The following is a 22647-nucleotide window of genomic DNA, read 5'->3' on the forward strand; positions in this document are numbered from 1 at the left end:
GAAGTAAATCTCTGGGCCCACTTTGATATGGGTTACATCCACAAATGTTTTGGAAATGCTAAGATTTTCTGCTGCTATAGACTGTACATTGCAATATTTAAACAATAAAAGTGTGCATAGATGCATACTCACAGAGCTTTGTTGGAGGCTTTGATCACTGGCAGCATTCTCAGAAGCGCCTCCTCTGAAGCAGAGTATTTCTTCAGGTCAAACACATCCACATCTTTTTCTGATGACAGTAAGATGAAGACCAGAGCTGACCACTGAGCAGGAGACAGTTTGTCTCTGGAAAGTCTTCCCGATCTCAGAGACTGTTGGATCTCCTCCACAAGAGAACAATCAGTCAGTTCATTCAGACAGTGGAACAGATTGATGCTTTTCTCTGCGGACAGATTCTCACTGAGCTTCTCCTTGATGTACTGGACTGTTTCCTGTTTGGTACTTCCTGTCTGTGTCAGCAGGCCTCGTAGGAGAGTCTGATTGGTCTGCAGTGAAAGACCCAGGAGGAAGCGGAGGAACAAGTCCAGGTGTCCATTTGGACTTTGTAAGGCCTTGTCCGCAGCAATCTGGTAGAAGTGTCTCAATGCAGATTCTTCTCTTCCTTCAGACTTCTGGGATGTAATTACTCGCTCTTCCAGCAGATTAACTCCGGAGTTTATAAAGGTCAGATGGACATGAAGAGCAGCCAGAAACTCCTGAACACTCAGATGGATGAAGCAGAACACCTTGTCCTGGTACAGTCCTCTCTCCTCTTTAAAGATCTGTGTGAACACTCCTGAGTACACTGAGGCTGCTCTGATATCGATGCCACACTCTGTCAGGTCTGATTCATAGAAGATCAGGTTTCCTTTCTGCAGCTGATCAAAGGCCAGTTTTCCCAGAGACTCAATCATCTTCCTGCTCTCTGGACTCCAGTGTGGGTCTGTCTCAGCTCCTCCGTCATACTTGACCTTCTTCACTTTGGCCTGAACCACCAGGAAGTGGATGTACATCTCAGTCAGGGTCTTGGGCAGCTGTCCTCCCTCTCTGGTTTTCAGCACATCCTCCAGAACTGTAGCAGTGATCCAGCAGAAGACTGGGATGTGGCACATGATGTGGAGGCTTCGTGATGTCTTGATGTGGGAGAGGATTCTGTGGGCTTGCTTTTTATCCCTAAATCTCTTCCTGAAGTACTCCTCCTTCTGTGGGTCAGTGAATCCTCTGACCTCTGTCACCATGTCAAAACATCCAGGAGTGATCTGATTGGCTGCTGCAGGTCGTGTGGTTATCCAGAGGCGAGCAGAGGGAAGCAGTTTCCCCCTGATGAGGTTTATCAGCAGAACATCCACTGAGGTGGACTTTCTAGGGTCAGTTAGGATTGTAGTTTTTTGGAAGTCCAGAGGAAGTCGACACTCATCCAGACCATCAAAGATGAACACAACCTGGAAGTCTTCAAAGCTGCAGATTCCTGCTTCTTTGGTTTCAGTAAAGAAGTGATGAACAAGTCCCACCAAGCTGAACTTTTCCTCTTTCAGCACATTCAGCTCTCTGAAAGTGAATGGAAATATGAACTGGATGTGCTGGTTGGCTTTGTCTTCAGCCCAGTCCAGGGTGTATTTCTGTGTTAAGACTGTTTTCCCAATGCCAGCCACTCCCTTTGTCAGCACTGTTCTGATTGGTTCATCTCTTCCAGGTGAGGCTTTAAAGATGTCTACTTGTCTGATTATGGCTTCTAGACTGTCTGGTTTACTGGATGCTGTTTCAATCTGTCTGACCTCATGTTCATCATTGACCTCTGCAGTCCCTCCCTCTGTGATGTAGAGCTCTGTGTAGATCTGATTCAGAAGGGTTGGGGTTCCTGCTTTAGCAATCCCCTCAAACACACACTGGAACTTCTTCTTCAGTGCAGATTTAAGGTTTCGTTGACTCCACTGAAAGCTCCTAGTTCCGGTTCCTGATTGACCCGATACACACACACACACATCAAGGATTTATGAAGTGCACACATTTCAAAACTGTATTTTGAATATATTTTTGTGTATTTCTTGAGACATTGTTGAATGTCTTAGCAGCGTAAATCTTTATGGAATAGTCTAAGGAGCTTGGAAAGAAAAGCGTCTGGACTTGTTTAAGTTGCTTGAAGAAGTTTCACCTCTCATCCGAGAAGCTTCTTCAGTTCTAAGGGTCAAATGGTGGAGAGTCCCAGATTTAAGCTCTGTGGGAGTATCCCCCCAAAGAGGGACAAAGGACCCCCTGATGATCCTCTACCTAATCACATGAGCCGAGGTGTGAAAACGGGTGTGGGTCACAATCAGCCAGGGTTTCGGGTGAGCTCATTGTGAAACCTGGCCCCACCCTATCATGTGATTTCCTGAGGTCAGACAGCCCAGGATGTGAGTGGGCGTTAAGGCGTCTGGGAAGGGTTCTCAAAACTGGATTATAGATGGCAGACAGTTGGTGTCGTAAACCACCGCCTCTGTTCAAAGATGGTCGCTCACAGTGGACATAAATGGCTTCTTTCACTCCTCTTTCAAGACCAAACACCAGCGAGGGAGGATAAGAAAGACAGACACAACAACATTGTCATCCCCTATGTGGGCGGTGTATCAGAAAAACTCAGGAGAGTTTTCTCCAAGCACGACATCCCGGTGCATTTCAGACCCAGCAACACACTCAGATAGAAACTGGTTCATCCCAAAGACAAAACTCCAAAACACAAACTTAACAATGTGGTGCATGCTGTACAGTGCAGAGAGGAATGCCCAGACCTCTACATTGGAGAGACCAAACAGCCACTTCACAAGCGCATGGCACAACACAGAAGAGCCACCTCCACAGGACAAGACTCAGCTGTTCATCTGCATCTTAAGGATAAAGGACAGTTTTTCGAGGATGCCAGTGTTCACATTTTGGACAGAGAGGACAGATGGTTTGAAAGAGGAGTGAAAGAAGCCATCTATGTCCACTGTGAGCGACCATCTTTGAACAGAGGCGGGGGTTTACGACACCAACTCTCTGCCATCTATAATCCAGTTTTGAGATCCCTTCCCAGACGCCTTAACGCCCACTCACATCCTGGGCCATCTGTTCTCAGGAATTCGCATGATAAGGTGGGGCCAGGTTTCACAATGAGCTCGCCCGAAACCCTGGCTGATTGTGACCCACACCCGTTTTCACACCTCGGCTCATGTGATTAGGTAGAGGATCATCAGGGGGTCCTTTTGTCCCTCTTTGGGGGGATACTCCCACAGAGCTTAAATCTGGGACTCTCCACCATTTGACCCTTAGAACTGAAGAAGCTTCTCGGATGAGAGGTGAAACGTCTTCAAGCAACTTAAAAAAGTCCAAACGCTTTTCTTTCCAAGCTCCTTAGACTACGATGACCTGGATGACTGAGAACCTTCACAGACATATTTATGGAATAATTCTCACTTCTCAGCAAACACTCAGCGAACTTATTCTGTTTCATTCTCTGCAGTAAGTCCACTGTAATCGTCACAAATGCTTCTCTGCTTCTCTTGCTCTGTTCCTCATTCACACTTTGTAAGACATCCTCGTCCTCACATTGACTCTTAAAACATTGTAGGTCATCTGGACTCAGATCTGTCTGGATTTTCTTCAGCTCGTTCTTCACAAAAGTGATGATTTTGTCCTCCAGTATCTGGAACAGAATATTTTATGAATGACCCAGAAACTTTTCTCACAACACAGACAAAAAAAGTACACAGGAGGAGGTATGTTTCTGGGAATGATTTTAATTAGGCACCATAAACACAATCCCTCAATGAAATTCAAACTCTGGCTCTCTAAAAGAATTGGGAAAAGGTAAAATCCACATATCTAATTTGTTCTACTGCTCTTAAATCTAAATGTTGTCACTAAAAGGTATCACGCATGTTGTTCATAAGAACCTTTATCTCATACACACAACTTTAAGGATGCGCTATCTGCAGCTGAATCTGGATGTTATGGAACATTTATCCGATCTGGTGACGCAAACAGTAAAACTCTTTTCTCAACTATATTTGTGTCTTTTAGCCACCTAAGTGTTACCTAACTGTGCGGTGTAACACTTTTATGCCCCTTTTCAGTACTGTAATTTGTACGATCCCTCAGCAGCTGGCTCTAATTAATCCATACAGTACATTGTATGACCACTGTTAGTATTGAAAATTATTATATTTTGTTTATTAAATGATTAAATAAAGCTGTTTTAATTATTTTCATATACACACTGCAATTGTGCTCATATCAATTATGCTTTGTCTTTTGAGGGATGGGAGCTTCATTCGGCGTGATTTTCTGGATTGAAATATTGTAGGAATGACGTAGAAGTGCAGAGAGATTTGCTACACGATTACAATTGATAAGTAGCAGGCTATTTTCTTCTCAGGAAGTCCGAACAAGATATCCTGAAAGTGGGCTTTTAGAATCAGCAGAAGAATAATGGATAATAACATTATCAAGGCTAGGCAGGGAGGTATTTTTCTTTTCTGTCTCTTACAGAGGAGGGAACAAATACAAGACGAGGTCAGACACAGGCGAGAGGTTCCACAGGAGGCTCTCATGTTTGGAGAACATAGCCATGATAATCATTTGTTATTGTTGCTGTATAAAAACATGTAAGGCTGCTTCAGGGCATCCATAGCATGAGGCAGAATGTTGTATCAGACCATGGTCCATAGCGCTGTGTCAAATTTGTAATTCCCACTGCCATAACAAATTAAATTTTATTGAACGACAGAACTTTCTCCTGATTTCCTTCTGAAAATTTGAACATGACATATTCACAATCCATATTCCGTATGGATTATTATAATTGATCCTTTTTAGATTATAGAGACATGTGTGTGGTAGACTTCAGCTGGTGCAAATTTCAGCTGCTTGTGTTAATAATAGAACCCATTACTACTGTCCCTCAACAACTTCACTGGCTTCCTGTGAAATATCACAATGATTTTAGATTCTGCTTCTTTCTCCAAGTATCCCCATAAAGTCACAGCTCCATCTGGAAACAGAGAGGAAATGAGGAGAGTCCAGAAGGAGCTAAGTAGAGAGATAAGGAGGGGAAGGGACAGCCACAGGAGAAAGCTGGAGGAGCAGCTCCAGCAGAGTATTCCGTTACATTACTCAATGAGAGTAAAATATTCTGAATACTTTGGATTACTTAATATATGGCGAACACAGCTACTGCCAGATTGGCGTCTCAGAATAGGTTGTGTGATTAATTATAAGTCAAATATATTTTGGTTGAAACAAAACACAAACAAACAAAAAGGAGAAAATGGCAAAGATGAGAAAAATTGAAGAAGATTTGGAGGAGATTAAGCTGTCGCTTAACTCGTTGTCAACAGACATCAAAAGAATAGTTAAGCAACAAGGAATTTTAACGACTTTAATGGACCAAATCAAAGAATTAAAAAGCTTGATTAAGGAAAAGTATAAAACAATCCAGCTCTTAGAAAGGAGAGTGGAAGATTTAGAACAGCATGCATGACTGGAGGACGTGATTATTACCGGTTTGGAAACCAAACACAGAAGCTACGCAAGAGTTACTGAGACTGGGAGTGGTGTGAGGTCTGGCGGAGATGAGCCCCCGGTGGAGGAGCAACAAACAGAGCGTCAGGTAGTGGAGTTTTTTGCGAGTAAAAAACTTCCCCTGCATAGCAACAACATCGTGGCGTGTTATACCCTCCCCAGAAAGAATGCCAGGGCACCTCCAGTAATAGTAGTAAAATTTGTGAATCGAAAACACAAAATTGAGCTACTGAGGCAGTCCAGACAACTTAAAGGGAGTGGAGTATATGTGAATGAACATCTCACAAAAAAAAAAACGCAGATATTGCCAGACAAGCCCGTATCATGCGTAAAGAAAAAAAAATCCAAGCAACATGGACAAGAAATTGCAAAGTGATGATAAAGCTCAATGGAACACCAGAAGAACCCAAGTTTGTAATGATCAGAGATTCCAAATCCCCCGTAGATTTGGACAACTACGGGGGATGATTACGCTGTTGCGGTCAGACGGCAGAAGGTCTGTTATGATGTGTTTGCTAACAACTAGCCGAACTTATTCAATGAAAGACAGTATTTCCGACTGGAGCGGGAAAATGGCAAGGTATGAGATAGTAGACTGGAAGAGTATTAGTGTGAAGCTGCAGGTGGATATGGAACTGGGATTGACGGTGTTACCATTATGCGTAGAGACGAGATATAGATCTGAGCCGCAGTTATTTATGGATCAGAAAGAATTGTATAGGTATGAGTGGTTTCCCAAAATATGTTGTGAAATACTTGGGTATGTCATAAGGATAACAGACATTTAAAGAATACCCAATCACAATGACTGAAGATTCGGATTACAAATTACATGATTTTGAAAATAATATCGATCCAGAAAGAAATGTCTTTAATGCAATTAATGTTACATGCGAGTATTATACTGAGAATCAATTTAGGGATAATGTTGACTTAGGCAATACATTTTCATTAATTCATTTCAACTGTAGAAGTATCTATAAAAGTTTTGTTCTGATCAATGATTTTTTGAATAATCTGAAAGGCAAGTCTAAAGTGATAGCACTATCAGAAACATGGATAGATGAGGAAAGGGGTTGGGACTTTCTCATTGATGGGTATGAATTATATCATATAAATAGATCTAATAAGAAGGCAGGAGGTATGGCACTTTTTGTTGATAGTGATTTGAAATGTAAACAGGTTGAATATATGTCTGTGGCTATTGATGATTTAATGGAGTGTGTGACAGTAGAAATAGAAATGGAAAGAAAGAGTAATATAATTGTTACTTGTATGTATAGGAGGCCTGGGACACTGATAGAAACATTCACAGATGTAGTAGAAGTTTTATTGAGCAAGGTAAGGGGAAATAAGACATTCTGTATTTGCGGTGATTATAATATTGAATTTTTAAAAATGTCCAATCATAAGGCATCATGAGATTTTTTTGAGTTATTATGGGGAAGAGGGTTCTACCCTCTGATTACTAAACCTAGTAGACTAACTGGAAAGTCAGCTACTTTAATTGATCACATTTTCATTAATTGCTTGTAAAGCAACATTATAAGTGGCCTTGTCATAAATGACATAAGTGATCATTTACCTGTTTTTGTTACTTTAGATTATAAAATGACACTAAAGGAGGAAGTGTGTCTGGACAGATATATGAGAATTAGAAAATGATGATGCAATAAATAAGTTCAGGTAAGATCTTATGAAAGAAGACTGGAATGAGGTTTATGTAAATGACGTCAATACAGCATACGAGGCATTCTTAAATATTTATTTGTTTTTTTATGAAAATCACTGTCCACTGGTATTATATCAGTAAAAGAAAAAGAAAACTACTGGTAAACCATGGATAACAAAAGGACTAGAAAATGCATGTAAAAAGAAAAATAAACTGTATAGAGATTATATAAAACTTAGAACAAAGCCTGCTGAAATGAAACAAAGTTTATAAAAATAAGTCAGTATTAATTATCAGAAAGGCCAAGAAAGAGTATTATAATAGATTATTTTACAAATAAAAAAATAATGTTAAGGGTATGTGGAATATCTTTAAAAAAGTATTGGGTAATAAACATACATCCTTAAATTTACCTACTTACTTTAATAAGAAAAATAAGGTCGTACGTGATATGAATGAAGTGGTAAATGAATTTAATTTTTTTTTGTAAATATTGGGCCTAACCTGGCAAACTTAATTAGAAAACAGGATGATTTAGAATGGGATGACGAATGGAATGGTACAGTTTATGTTTTTAGGGGAAATCACTGATAAAGACATCATAGCTATTGTAGCAAAATCAAAAAACAAGACATCCACTGACTGTGATGGCTTAGACATGGTCATCGTAAAAAAAACCTTGGATTGTATAATCAAACCTCTCTGTTATATTTTTAATCTCTCATTTTATAAGGGTGTATTTCCTGACCGAATGAAAGTGGCAAAAGTTATCCCTCTCTATAAATCAGGAGACAGACATAGTTTTAATAATTATAGACCAGTATCATTGCTATCACAGTTTTCTAAAGTGCTTGAAAAAGTCTTTGCACAAAGATTTGATAGTTTCATTGACAAACATCAACGGTTAAGTGAAAGCCAGTACGGCTTTCGACGGAACAGATAAACAGCAATAGCATTAATGAATGCTATTGAAGACATTTCATCAGCAACACATAATAATAAATATACTATAGGGGTATTCATTGATTTAAAAAAAAAAAAAGCTTTTGACACTAGGCAACACTCCATCTTCTTTTCTAAGTTAAGTACTTATGGTGTGAGAGGAATAGTGTTGAACTGGTTAAGCAGCTATTTGGATAATAGGTCTCAGTATGTGCAGTGTTTAGGCAATTCATCTGATAGAATGAAAATAGAATGTGGGGTCCCTCAAGGTTCTGTTTTAGGACCAAAACTTTTTAATTTATATATAAACGACATTTGTGATGTGTCAAAAATGTTAAATTTTGTTTTGTTTGCAGATGATACTATTTTTATTGTTCCGGAGAAAACTTGAAAGAATTGGCTAAAATTATGGTTATTGAAATGAAATTTTTTTTTTAAAAATGGTTTGATGTAAATGAGTTATCGCTGAATTTGAAAAAAAAATAGTTTATGATATTCGGAAAACGTGTAAAGGAGGAAGAGGTAGTATTATCTATAGAGGGAGTATTAATTGAAAGAGTGACAGAATTCCATTTTCTGGGTGTAATAGTGGACGACAAGTTAACATGGAAATCACATATTGAACATGTTAAAAAAAGTTGGCTAAAAGTATTTATATCCTGGGTAATGTAAGATATATATTAGATTACAAGACAATGAGAATATTATATTTTTCATTGTTTCTACCCTATCTGAGTTATTGTGTTGAAGTATGTGGGAATACATACGTGACTAATATGAAACCATTAAATTTATTACAGAAGAGAGCGCTTCGAATTATGCATAATGTTAAATATAGAGAACACACTAATAGTTTGTTTATAAAATCGAAATTATTAAAACTAGAAGATATAGTGAAATTACAGACATTGATTATTATGTTTAGGGCAAAAAATAAAACACTACCTCTTAAGTTACAAAGTTTATTTGTATTGTGTTTGGAAAATGGGACCGGCAGAAGGAAGTTTTATTTTAACCATCGGTTTGCTCGAACCACACAAAGGCAAATGTGTCCAAAAGTCATAGGCATAAGAAACTGGAATTCTCTCAATGATCATCTTAAGTGTTGTACAAATGTTTCTCAATTTAAAATCTGCTATAAGAATAAAATGATGAACCAGTATGAAAAAGTTGAAAATAACATAATTTAATTGTAGAAAAAATTATCCTTTTAGTTTGATATTTAGTGGTATTGCTCATTGTTGAGTATATTGTTCTGTTTGGTTTGTTTTGTTATGTGCAGAATATTGTCAGAGTGTAATTTTGGTTGCCTACTTGTATTGTCACAGATAGGGGTCACGTGTTAATAAGAATTTATTCTTCTTCCTGCTCCTTTTCATGCATGGAAACAGTGTTACTTTAATTGAAAGGAAGGTTGTGTATGGGAAATGAATTACTGCTGTACCATGTGTGAAACAAAATAAATAAATAAATAAATATTATCATGCTGTTTACAGCTACATGAATGTGATTTATTACTATTACTGAAGGTCCGCGGCTCGTAGCCAAACCCAGCTTTACTTTGTTGTCTGGGTCAAGTTTGCTAGTGAGAGACAGAGAAAGGCGTTGAAAGGCTGCTTCAACTGAACTAATTATTTCAGAGGAAAACAGGAACACAGTGTACAGTCGAGTCTTAATAGCTTATTTTTCCGGTCGAGTGAACGCTGGCGCGCCTGGCTGCCGCTGCTCACCGGTTATTTTTATTTCTATCTTATCTTATCTTATTATCTTATTTTTGAAGTTGCTGACGACAATTTAAATCAAGTATCTAACTTGTTTTCGCAATATTTACGGGCTTCTATTGCTTGCGCTGCAGCTATCAGCGGTCTCTCCGTTTGTGTTCAGTGCTCGGCCCTGATTAAGATGCGGATCCACAGGGTGTTGGTGTGGCTCGTGCTCACCTGGGGGTTTTTTTTCCATCATTCATCACCCGGCGACAGCTCTTCTCCAGTATTCTGCTACGGAACTTTTACGGCTCCGTTTTTGCCTGGCTATCTCTCCACCGGTGGCTCTATACTTCTACCCGGACATCACCTTCCAGCCCCGCCGCAGGTATATCCACCGAGGGCTTCGGCGGAAGTTCAACATCAGTGACACTAACTCAATATTTTCCATCTGGTCAAAAACTCGTCGTCCTCCCTGCAAGACTGACCGGGCTATTGACCACAGTGTGCTGGCCTACCTGGCTAGATCAACTACGCCTACTATCAGGCATGGTAACTCCAGCATCAAGTTTGGTCTATTAAACATCCGCTCTCTCACTGGTAAGGGACATCTCGTCCATGATCTCCTCTGTGATCGTAAGTTGGACTTTCTTTGTTTGACTGAAACATGGCAACTGCCTAATGACTTTGTTTCTCTCAACGACTCTACTCCATCTGAGTTTGTTTACACCTGTCAACCTCGCATCTCGGGGAGGGGTGGAGGTCTCGCGATAATTCACCGGAGGCACTGGAAAGTGCTCCCTGTCTCTGCCCCTCCCTCCCATTCATTTGAATACACTGCACTACAGCTCCCTGGATCTACCCCCACCATCATATGTACTGTTTATCGGCCACCTAAGCCAAACAAGGAGTTTTTAAATGAATTTTCTGCTCTTCTCACTCATTTTTCTGTACTTTCTCCAAATCTGATCATTGCTGGTGACTTCAACATTCATATGGACAATAATAAAATCCCTCTTTCCAGAGATTTTACCTCCTGCCTGGAAAGTTTTGGGCTTCTACAGTACATAAAATTTCCTACTCATTCCAAAGGTCATATCCTGGATTTGGTCTGTTGTTCTGGCATTACCCCCACCCATTGTAAAGCCACTTTGTTTCCCCAGTCTGATCATATGTTTATTTCTTTTGATGCAAACATAACCGCTTCCAAAACCTGTATCTCTCGTAATATCACTTTTAGGAAAATTAGTAATATCAACCCAGCTGTTTTTTCATCTGCTGTCCATGACCTTCCATCTATCCACTGCTCCTCAACCCCTCATGAACTCGTTTGTCATTATAATGTCAACCTTCATAACCTTCTTAACATATTTGCTCCCCTTAAACATCGAACTGTCTCATTTTCCCGTTCAGCTCCATGGTTTACCTCCGACCTGCGTCACCTTAAAGCTAAAGGACACCAACTCGAACGTCTATTCAAGAAAACCGGACTTACTGTACATAAAGAAATGCACAATGATCATGTTTTGTTCTATAAGGACTGCATTGCCTCAGCCAAATCTGCTTACTACTCTGGTTTAATTAGTTCTAATGAAGGTAACTCCAGGTCCCTCTATTCGTTGTTCAGTAAAATTACAAAACCTCCTGACACATTCCCCTCCCAGATGTATTCTGTTGATTTTTGCAATTCTCTTATCTCTTTTTTCACTTGTAAAATCTCGGACATTCACTGTCAACTTAACTCTTTAGGAGCTCCTGACTCTGAAGCAGACTTCCTGGTTCCCCCACTGTCTCCCTGTCAGTTATTCCCAAGCTTTACTCTTCCCTCCATAACTGATGTATCTAATCTCATTAAAAAATCTAAGTCATCCACCTGTCTACTTGACCCTCTCCCTACTGTGTTAGTTAAAGCCTGTCTTCCCTCGTTAGCACCTCTCATAACCAATATTATTCATTCCTCCCTGAACACTGGGATTGTTCCTGAAGCACTGAAAAAGGCTTCTGTTATTCCAAATCTCAAAAAGCCTGGTGCAGACCCCAATAACTTTGATAATCTTCGCCCTATATCAAATCTCCCCTTTATTTCAAAAATTCTTGAAAAAGTTGTCGCCGCCCAGCTTCATTTACATCTTAATGACCATAATCTCTATGAACAATTTCAATCTGGTTTCCGCCCCAATCATAGCACAGAAACTGCTCTGTTAAGAATTACCAATGACCTTCTGATGGCAGCTGATTCTGGTCTCCTATCCATTCTCATCCTCCTCATCCTCATCTTAGTGCGGCATTTGATACCATTTCTCACAATATTCTCCTGAACCGGTTAGCTTCCATCGGTATTAGTCATACCCCACTTACCTGGTTTACCTCCTATCTCTCAGACCGCACTCAGTTTATCCAACTTAAATCCCATTCTTCAACTCTCTGTCCTGTGTCTGCTGGTGTGCCCCAGGGTTCAGTATTGGGGCCTCTTTTATTCATTATTTATATGCTTCCTCTTGGTTATATATTTCGAAAATATAATATAAATTTTCACTGTTATGCTGATGACACCCAGCTCTACCTTTCTTCTAAACCCAATTCATCCCTCCCACCTACCTCCCTCTCAGACTGTCTTATTGAGATTAGATCTTGGTTCTCCTCCAATTTCCTCAAACTTAACAGTAATAAAACCGAAGTTTTACTTGTTGGTACACCATCTATCTTAACCAAACCCCACAGCTTTTCCATTAACGTTGAAAATTCTCCCACCCTTCCCTCCCCTCAGGTTAAGAGTTTGGGTATCATACTTGATAATACTCTTTCATTCCAGTCTCACATTAATTACATAACACGGTCTGCTTACTTCCATTTACGTAATATTCACCGACTCCGTCCCTTCCTCACTCCCCATGCTGCTGCCATCCTTGTCCATAGTCTTATTACGTCCCGTAATGATTACTGTAATTCCCTCCTTTTTGGTCTCCCTAAAAAGTCCCTTCATAAACTTCAACTTCTTCAAAATTCTGCAGCTCGGGTCATAACTTACACTCCGCTAAGTGCTCATATTACCCCAGTTCTTCAGCAGCTTCACTGGTTGCCCATAGAAGCCAGGATAAATTTTAAAATCTTACTTCTTACATACAAGTGTATCCATAAATCTGCTCCTTCATATTTGTGTGACCTGCTCCATATCACCACTGTTTCCCGCCCTCTCAGATCATCATCTGCCATTCATCTTACTGTTCCGTCCTCACACCTTATTACTATGGGGAACAGAGCTTTCAGTCGCTCTGCTCCTCGGCTCTGGAACTCTCTTCCTCCTGCACTAAGAAATATTGACTCCCTCTCTATATTCAAGACACAGCTCAAAACACATCTGTTTAAACTGGCTTATTCGCTTTAATGCTGATTTTATTTGTTGTCACACTCTGTTTTGTAATTTTAACTTATTTTATGTATTTTATGACTATTGTTCCTTTATTAATTGTGTTTTTGTAAGGTGTCCTTGGGTTTCTGAAAGGCGCCCTCAAATAAAATGTATTATTATTATTATTATTACTTACAACTGGGCTCATCAGGCACTCTTTTTGGCTGCAGTGGTTATTATTATATTTACATGCTTCCAGCTCCCGTTTCTGCTGGGTGACAGCTCGTACTTTTCCTTTTTCTCCCTCCTCACACTCAGAGGTGGGTAGTAATGAGTTACATTTACTCCGTTACATTTACTTGAGTAAGTTTTTGAAAAAAATGTACTTTTAAAGTACCTTTTTTGCACAATACTTTTTACTTTTACTTGAGTACATTTGTAAAGAAGAAACGGTACTTTTACTCCGCTACATTTGCAAAATTTGACTCGTTACTTTTTAAAAAATAATTAGTTTAGCAGCAGCACGGTGGCACGGTGGTTAGCACTGTTTTGCCGCACAGCAAGAAGGTCCTGAGTTCAATTCCACCATCGGCCGGGGTCTTTCTGTGTGGAGTTTGGATGTTCTCCCCATGTTTGCGTGGGTTCCCTCCGGGTACTCTGGCTTCCACCCGCCGTCCAAAGACATACAGCTTGTGGGGATAGGTTAATTGGATAATCCAAATTGCCACTAGGTGTGAATGTGCGAGTGAATGTGAGTGCGAATGGTTGTCTGTCCCTGTGTGTTGGCTCTGCGACAGACTGGCGACCTGTCCAGGGTGTACCCCGCCTCTCGCCCTATGACAGCTGGGATAGGCTCCAGCGCCCTCCACAACCCTGAAAAGGATAAGCGGAAGCGAATGGATGGATGGAATTCGTTTAACACATTAGATAACATGCTGCCAGTGGAGTTCCCGGTAACCTTTTTACCAATCAGATGTGGACATGCAGTCACATGACCAGTTTGAAACTGTGGCGGGCAGAGCCACCCAAGCGTATCAAAGTAGTGGACACACGGAAAGAAGAAACACATTGTCATGGTCCTGGGTCGGTGACCCAGCGCTTTAAGTTTATTATTAGCATTTTCCAGTTTATTATCATGATTATTGTTGTTGTTTGAGTTCTACGTGTTGTATTCGATCTGCCTCTGAGTCTGCGTCTGTATCTGTCTGTCTATGGTGTCACCCCATCCGTTTGTGAATCTGTCTGTTTAGTTCAATGTCTTGTCTGGTTCCATGTGTCGGAGTTTCCTGTCTTATTGTGAAGGTTTGTGTCGTATGTGAGTGTGCTCAGTTTACGTTTCCCCTGTCTCGTCAGCTGTGATTTCTCCCAGGTGTGTTCCCCTCCTGTCTCTCATCCTTTGATTACTGCCGTCTGTGTATTTAAGCCCTGTGTTTTCCTGTGCTCCCTGTCGCGTCGTACCCTCTACTAGCTGTGTGTTCTGCTTCTATGTTCCTAGTGTTTAGTCTCCTGCTCCAGTTTAGTTTTTCCAGTGTTTCAGTCCTTAGTTCCTCTGTTCTGACTTTTGGTTTTCTTTTGGTGAGTTTAGTTTGTACGATGTTTTTCTCCAGCAATAAAGCTGCGCTTTTAGTTTCACTTCCGTGTTTGAGTTCTGCATTTTGGGTCCACCACTCCTGCTTGCCTGCCACACAGCAACCATGACACACATGAACACATGGCAGAGCCAATAGTCAACGCTAGAGCTGAAGAGGATGAACAGCATTTTCCTCACATACAAACAATGTTTCACTTAAAAGCAGTACAACACAACAGCTATGTCTTCAGTGAGAGCCAAAACAAACCAACCTTTCAGCGTGAAAAAACTCAGCTCGTGTAACCTGAGGAAACGGTAAGTTTCCTCTAAATATCTTTTTAGCTGTGGTTAGCTGGATGTCAGTCTTATGTTACAGCAGCTGTGTCGAGCTCAAGCTGGGAGTCATATTTTTGGCGCTACATTGTAGTGAGATAAGTTTGCTTTGTGAAGCTTCGGCTGTCCTTTTAACTGCTCGCTGGTTAGCTAGCGTGAGCTATAAGCTAACAGATAGCCTGGTTAATGACGCTAGAGTTCCACGCACATGTTAACACAGCTTGTCTCTACTGCTTTAACTGTTAAAACAGAAGGCACTTCTGCAGGTGACAGGGTTTATTATGTGAAACAGCAGCTCGTTTAGTTTAAACAGTCTGATTTAAGCTGGGCAAACACTGCGATTTTTTTTCAGTCGCGTTATTCAGCTCCTGCTCAAACTGTACAATTAAATCGCAGGGGTTAGAAGTTCATAGGTCACGATGCAGGCCTGCTGCTCTGATGCGACCTGAGTGCTCAAACTGTGCGTCCATAACATGAAGCTTATCATACAATATCTGTCTTTCGCTCTCTCTGTCTTTCACTCACACACACACACCACCACCATCAACTTTGCTAAATTACTAATGAAAAACTTTGACCAGGCAGCTGCAATTGAGCAGCAGTGTCCATCCAACTCTTTTCATGGTTGTTGTAGTCGTAATAATTTGGTGAGGCCACATTGAAAAGACTCGGATACGGAAGCGTAGAGCTGCCACCCAGGCAAAAGAAAAATAGAAAAGTACATTGTTCTAACAATATACTTTTCATGTTTGTACAATATACTATCATGTTAGTGCAATATACCTTTCACGTTTGAACAATATAATATCACGTTATTACAATATACATAATTATCACGTTCGTACAATATAAATATTATATAGGCTACATCGCAGCTCCAGTCACGGCTTCCATCACTGTCTTTCTTGTCTTTTCCCAGAGTAACAGCCAAACAGGAGGATCCATTGGCTAGCACTGCTTAGCCTTGCACGTGTTCTTATTTTAAACTTAAACTGGAATTCATTGCAAACTGTTTGTGCAGGATATTGCTTTTCTACAAGAGTTAGTAAAAAACATCTCCAGTGGGATCAAATCTTCTTGCCAAACATCTGCAGCTTGGCAGTGTTTACAGCACTATAATGACCAGACCTAATTCTTTTGAAAGCAATACATCTTTTCACAGGTTTCAACTTCATCAGACATCACCTAGACACAGAGATGGATGAGGCCAGCACAAACAGCAGCCTATTCGACGAAGATGATGGATCCATGGGGTCAGGAAAGCAAGAAGCAGGGGAGCTGGAGAGGTACCTTTCATGTCCATTCACTGGAGGTGTGGATCTATTGCATGGCGTCCCTCACATCAAGAAGCTGTCGATCAAAATCAATACAGCTCTTCATCTTGATGCATTCTCAATCATCCAGGAAAGTAAATCTCCAAAAGTTGATTCTGTTCATCTGGACGTAGCGTTTTGTGGGAGAAACGTTTCGTCACTCATCCAAGTGACTTCTTCAGTCTCAGCTGACTGCAGGTTTCAATTTTATAAACCGTACATTTGCATAATGACTGAAACCAGCCCACTGAAGGAACAATGGGCTGGGAGGTCAGTTCCCTAATCTTAATTATGCAAATTCTCATGACCATTGATCAACAACCACTGACCAAAACCCACTGATCAAAGACCACTGATCAATGGCCATGAGTACCATTCACAGAGAGTTGGGGAATGGCTGTAATCACAGCATTCTAAGATGGCGTAAATGGCCTCCTTGACTCCGTGCTCAAACCAGCTCAACTCAAAACATGTATTCCCTTACTCCCCAACACTGACAACAATACATAGTATTAGGTAGTATTTTATCTTTCAAGTGTTATTGGCCATAGTGTAATTTTATTATTTAGTTGCTTGTAAGGTTTACTTCACTGTGTTGAAAAGTACTTCTAAATAAAACGTTATTTTATCCATTTATTGTTTTTGGCCTGGGCAGCTGCCAAAATCTCACTATTTTTTCTAAAATACTGAGAAGTGCTTGATATTTGCAGATGTATTTGCAGTTCAAAGGAAAGTTTGCTCTACTTTCTGAGCCAGAACCCAGCTGGGAGATGACTGTGAACAGAATAGATATAAAAGTAGTTGTTGTACATGTACAGACCATAAATATGGAGTCCAGGTGTGTTTGATGATTTTGGGCAGACTGACCACTGGGAACCTCTGAGCTCTCCTGGTCCACTCTGTGGAGGAATAATGAAGAGTCCGAATAATACAATAAAACATTCCAACCCATAATGCAACCTGCTGGTGCTCTGCACTAAAAAAATAAAACAAAAAATTTATATATATATATATATATATATATATATATATATATATATATAAATGTTGTTTTATTTATTTATTTTTTTAATCTAAAGAAATGCAAAACTTCTACTTGATAATGCCTAGGGGTCTGATGGTAGCATATCTGACACAAAGACATCCTGTCAGTTATCTAATCTTAACATTCTCTTGTTATTGTAATATTCTCTTTATATCTGAACATTAACAACAAGCAACTCTAATCGGTGTAAATATCAAAACCCTGACAACAACTGCTGAATAGAGATTTTTGATTTTGTAAAAACACTGTTCCCTATTAGAAGACCATCAAGGGAATAGTTCACCCTGCCCGGGATAGGGTTACCAGTGGCCTGCGCTAGAGCCAGGCTCAGGGAGGGTGCCCGAGGGTGACCTTCTGGTCGCTGGGCCTTAGTCCATGGGGCATGGTGAGCACCGCCCGAAAAAGGGACATGGGCCCATCTTCCTGCAGGCCCACCACCCGCAGGAGGCACCATAGGGGTCGGGTGCATTGTGAGCTGGGTGGCGGCCTGGAGCGGAGGTCCTGGCAGACCAATCCCCAGCTTCCAAGACTGGCGATTGGGAATGTCATTTCTCTGGTGGGGAAGAACCCTGAGTTAGTGCATGACGTTGAAAGGTACTGGCTAGACATAGTTGGGCTCACTTCAATGCACGGCTTGGGCTCTGCAATGAGTCTCTGGGAGAGGGGCTGGACTCTATCTCAGTCTGGATTTGCCCCTGTTGAGAGGTGGTGGGCTGGGGTGGGTATCCTAGTATCTCCTCGGTTTGCTGCCTATATGTTGGGGTTTCTCCCAGTGGATGAGAGGGTTTGTTCCCTGCACCTCCGGGTCAGGGAACGGGTCCTGTCGTCTGCTCTTATGCGCCAAGTGGTGGTTCAGAGTACCCAGCCTTCTTGGAGTCCCTGGGTGGGGTACTGGAAGGTGCTCTGCCTGGGGACTCAGTTGTTTTACTGGGAAACTTCAATACTCACGTGGGCAGTGACAGCAAGACCTGGAGGGGTGTGATTGGGAGGAATGGCCTCCTGGATCTGAACACGAATGGTGTTTTGTTAGTGGACTTCTGTGCAAATCACAGTTTGGCCATAACGAACACTTTGTTCGAACATAAGAGTGTCCATAAGTGTATGTAGCACCAGGACGCTTTAGGCCGCAGGTCAATGATCGATTTTTTTAATTGTATCACCAGACCTAAGGGCACATGTTTTGGACACTTAGGTAAAGAGAGGGGCTGAGCTGTCAACTGGTCATCACCTGGTGGTGAGTTGGATCACGTGGTGGGGGAGGACCCTGGACAGACCTGGCGCACCTTAACTTACAGTGAAGGTGTGCTGGGAATGGCTAGCAGAGGCCATGGTCCACGAGATCTTCAACACACACCTCAGGCAGAGCTTCAACAGGATTCTGAGGGAGACTGGGGACAGTGAGTCTGAATGGACCATGTTAGGAATTTCCATTGACGAAGCTGCTGCACTGTGTTGCGGCTGCAAGGTGGTTGGTGCCTGTGGTGGTGGTAAGGCACCAACCAACCACCAACCAAGGCAAGGTGGTAAGGTCTTGTATGTCTTCCATTTTCTGATGATTGCTCCCACAGTTGATTTTTTCACACCAAGCTGCTTGCCTATTGTAGATTCACTCTTCCCAGTCTGGTGCAGGTCTACAATACTTTTCCTGGTGTCCTTCGAAAGCTCTTTGGTCTTGGCCATGGCGGAGTTTGGAGTCTGACTGTTTGAGGCTGTGGACAGGTGTCTTTTATACAGATGATGAGTTCAAACAGGTGCCATTCATACAGGTAACGAGTGGGGGACAGAAAAGCGTCTTACAGAAGACGTTACAGGTCTGTGAGAGCCAGAGATTTTCCATGTTTGAGGTGACCAAATACTTATTTTCCACCCTAATTTACGAATAAATTCTTTACAAATCCTACCATGTGAATTCATGGATTTTTTTTTCACATTCTGTCTCTCACAGTTGAAGTGTACCTCTGGTGCAAATTACTGACCTCTGTCATCATTTTAAGTGGGGGAACTTGCACAATCGGTTTCTGACTAAATACTTTTTTGCCCCACTGTATATAGATACAGAATATACAATATGGATAAATAGGATTGCTCATTTGGGTGAGTATATTACACAGTGATTATTGCACATGTAACAGAGTTAGAAAATAGCTTAATGAATTTCCTCAAAATTGATGTGCTTTGTGAATAGTTGGAGCCACCTGGTGGACAAACACAGCAACTGCAACTGTTAAGGTTCCAAATTGCTGCACAGCGCATGCCTCAGCAAAGGAAAAAACTCCCAAGCTGGTGGTAGGTGCTAGTGAGCGATACTGTTGTCAATTTTGTAATTGTATTAATGAAAACACCCTCATAGTGGTAATTGTCAACATGTATTTTGATTGTAAGCAGTACTAGCATGTATCCCGAAAGTTACAGGCATTTTGATGCATGGGTAGTAACTTTATTCACGAGTAGCATTTTTAGTTAGCATGCTAAGCTAATACTCGTTAGCTAGTCGGGTGCTTTTTGACTTGCACTCAGCTCTAATGCTTCTCTATGAGATTGTGATTGTTCTAATTCTTTTTAACAGAACTGAATGTTGCAGTTGCTTTGCAGATTGTTAATGAAGACTGTGTGCTGTTTTCTTTGTACCAGGTAGGCACTGTTAAGTATAAGTTTTAATTGATGCTGTTGTATAGGAAAAAAAAATGATGAACAATGATGATTGTTTTATAATAGAAAAGCTGTTTTTATATGTTATTGTTGTTGTTGGTTAGGAAAAAGGAGAAAAATAAATAAATAATATTGCTACTATACGATCACAAGTTTGGTTTCAGCTAGAACTTTTAAAATAAAGATTTTGTTGATGTTGTGTTGTATAAATATATCTTAGTCATTTGTTAAGTGTTATGTTTGGAAAAGGAAAAAGGAAAAAAACTCCCAAGCTGGTGAACTGAATGTTGCAGTTGCTTTGCAGATTGTTAATGAAGACTGTGTGCTGTTTTCTTTGTACCAGTTGCCAGAATAAAGAGGGAGCCCAGAGTAAGGGCAAGTCCAGCGTTGCAGTGCTGTCCTTTCTACATGGGCATATCACACCACTTGCACAATAGACTCTCAGAACAGCAACAGCTACATTGGTGCCGTGACTCTGTGATTTGAGATCAACTTGATGCAGATCTCCAACCCAGGTTGCAGTGTATTGTGCTTAAAGATTCATCCTTTGCTCGTCTTGGACTGTGAATTACGTTGAGGTACTGGACTGTTTGTTCTTTGATTTGATGGGACTCTCTCCGGACTGCTTGTGCTGACACCTGCAACTCTGAATATTTGTTATTGTCTACGTTTTGTTTTGGTTTGTTTTTCTTGCTTTTCCTTTTTTTTCTGTTTATGTGCTAATATGGCAAGCAAATTCCAGCTGAGTGATATATGTGAAAATGTTCTCTCCTCTGTTGGGCGGGGTAGAGGTGCAGCACGTGCTCATTTACTGTCACATGGGTCAGTTGGGAGGGATGAGGGAGCTTCACCTGTGTTGCCTGGGAGGGTTGGAGCCTTTGGGTCGGATTTAGATCCGGATGAGTCTCCCGTGGGGCAATTTTTGCGGGGCGAAGCACGTCACTCCACTCCCGGTGATGGGAATGACACATTAAACCAGTTTAGTGACATGATCTTTCAACTTGGTTCACAGATAGGTGAATCTATTGCGGCCAGACTTATGTCTAGTGGAGCTGTTGGTGATGTCGACCGAAATAATGCTCACTCACATAACCAGACTTCACATTCGGGTGGCGATACGAATACACCTAGTGAAAACACTCAATTCAGTGTTATTGTAAAATCCGACAGGGAACCTGTCATTTTCAGGGGTGATGGTACAGACAAGTACACAGTGACTGAATGGGTTGAGTTGATGAAATCATACATCAGGAAGCAGAGTCTTGATGTGTCGTTGCAGACAGAGGAGGTGATGGGGAGGCTAATGGGGAAGGCCAGGGATGTAGTTAAGATAGGCTTGAGAAGTGATCCTGCGCTTATTACTTCCTGCGCCCCTGATGTCATATTCAACATGCTGATAAGGTACTTCAGCAGCACTTCCTCTTGCCTACCCCTGCAGGACTTCTACTCAACTCTGCCTTCTCACAGGGAGAATCCTGTTGATTACTGGATACGCCTCAACAAGGCTGCTGATATGGCTGAGGAAGGTTTGAAGCGTCAAGGCAGGCGAATGGAGGACATTGGTGGTGAGAGCGCTAAAATGTTTGTGAAACACTGCCCAGATCCTGAGCTCGCATCTGTGTTTAAGTACAAACAGATACATGAGTGGACGTGCAAGGAGATTCAGGAGAGGATAGATGAGTATCGGCGCGAGAGGGTGTCTTCTGTGAGAGTGCGCGTGGTTGAGGCCCATGCAGCAGCGCTAATTCGTGATGACACGCGTGTTGAGCTCTTGAATAACGATGACAGGAAGTCTTCTGGTGTTGACGCGCTTCCTACGTCACCCCCGTCACCTGGGGTAGGACCCTCTGTCTCACCCTCTCCTCTCTTGTCCCAGACGCAGCAGATGTTTCTTGCTCCAAGCTGTCCCACTGTTCCTCCTCTATTGTCACAGGATGGGGAACGGAATCCGACGACCTCAACTCAGAATAGATGCCAGACTATTCCCCTGCATTACCAGAAGCAGTCTGCCCTCCCTGCTCCTGAGCAGCAGTTCCCCCACAGTCAGCAGCCCAGCGACAATGCTGTGCTTGGTGAGATGATGTCGATGCTCAGGGAGCTGTTGAATAAAGCGAAGGCTGGGGATGGACATTCCCCCTCACGGCAGGGTGGCAGACGAGTACAGAATCGGGCCCCTTTGTTCAATGGCAGGAGCTGTCAGGTCTGTAATAAGGAGGACCACACTACACAGTCCCATTGCCGCTTTGCCCGACTCTGTTTCACATGCTTTCAGCCCGGTCACACACGTCGCTCGTGTGCCAATGGGGCCTCTACGGGTGACAATGCCCAGGGAAACTAGACGACCTGTGCTTTGAGGGAGGCTGTACAGGTCATGAAGAACACTCCCACACACATGATGCAGCAGAACTGTATGACAATGTAAAGGACTTAGACAAGTCTGAGAGAGTTATTTTTCAGGACACACAGAGAATCAGCAGCAGTGACAGCCTGTTCTACACTCCTGTTACAATCCGAGGCAAGTCATCCCTTGGTGCTATGTTGGATAGTGGTTCAA

The 22647-nt window shown here is 41.7% G+C and overlaps 2 protein-coding genes across 2 annotated transcripts in view; one reads left to right on the forward strand and one right to left on the reverse strand.

Annotated features, from left to right (window-relative positions):
- LOC145425925 (protein NLRC3-like) overlaps window positions 1–17371 on the reverse strand; it is a 37057-nt gene extending 19686 nt beyond the window's left edge. The window contains exons 1-3 of the mRNA XM_080299408.1: window positions 17220–17371; window positions 3412–3640; window positions 133–1933 (exon numbers count right to left, since the gene is read on the reverse strand). Coding sequence (XP_080155534.1) covers window positions 133–1933; window positions 3412–3640; window positions 17220–17351 — 2162 coding nt within the window. The 5' untranslated portion in view covers window positions 17352–17371. The remainder of the gene's footprint in view (window positions 1–132; window positions 1934–3411; window positions 3641–17219) is intronic.
- A 2196-nt stretch (window positions 17372–19567) lies between these two features.
- LOC145425932 (uncharacterized) lies at window positions 19568–22647 on the forward strand. Its single transcript, XM_080299426.1, has 2 exons — window positions 19568–21930; window positions 22027–22647. Exons 1-2 carry the CDS (start codon window positions 20818–20820, stop codon window positions 22429–22431), a joined length of 1518 nt encoding a protein of 505 aa, XP_080155552.1. The 5' UTR covers window positions 19568–20817; the 3' UTR covers window positions 22432–22647.

Source organism: Astatotilapia calliptera, chromosome 3, assembly GCF_964374335.1.
Source record: "Astatotilapia calliptera chromosome 3, fAstCal68.1, whole genome shotgun sequence".
In the NCBI taxonomy this organism is placed as follows: domain Eukaryota; kingdom Metazoa; phylum Chordata; class Actinopteri; order Cichliformes; family Cichlidae; genus Astatotilapia; species Astatotilapia calliptera.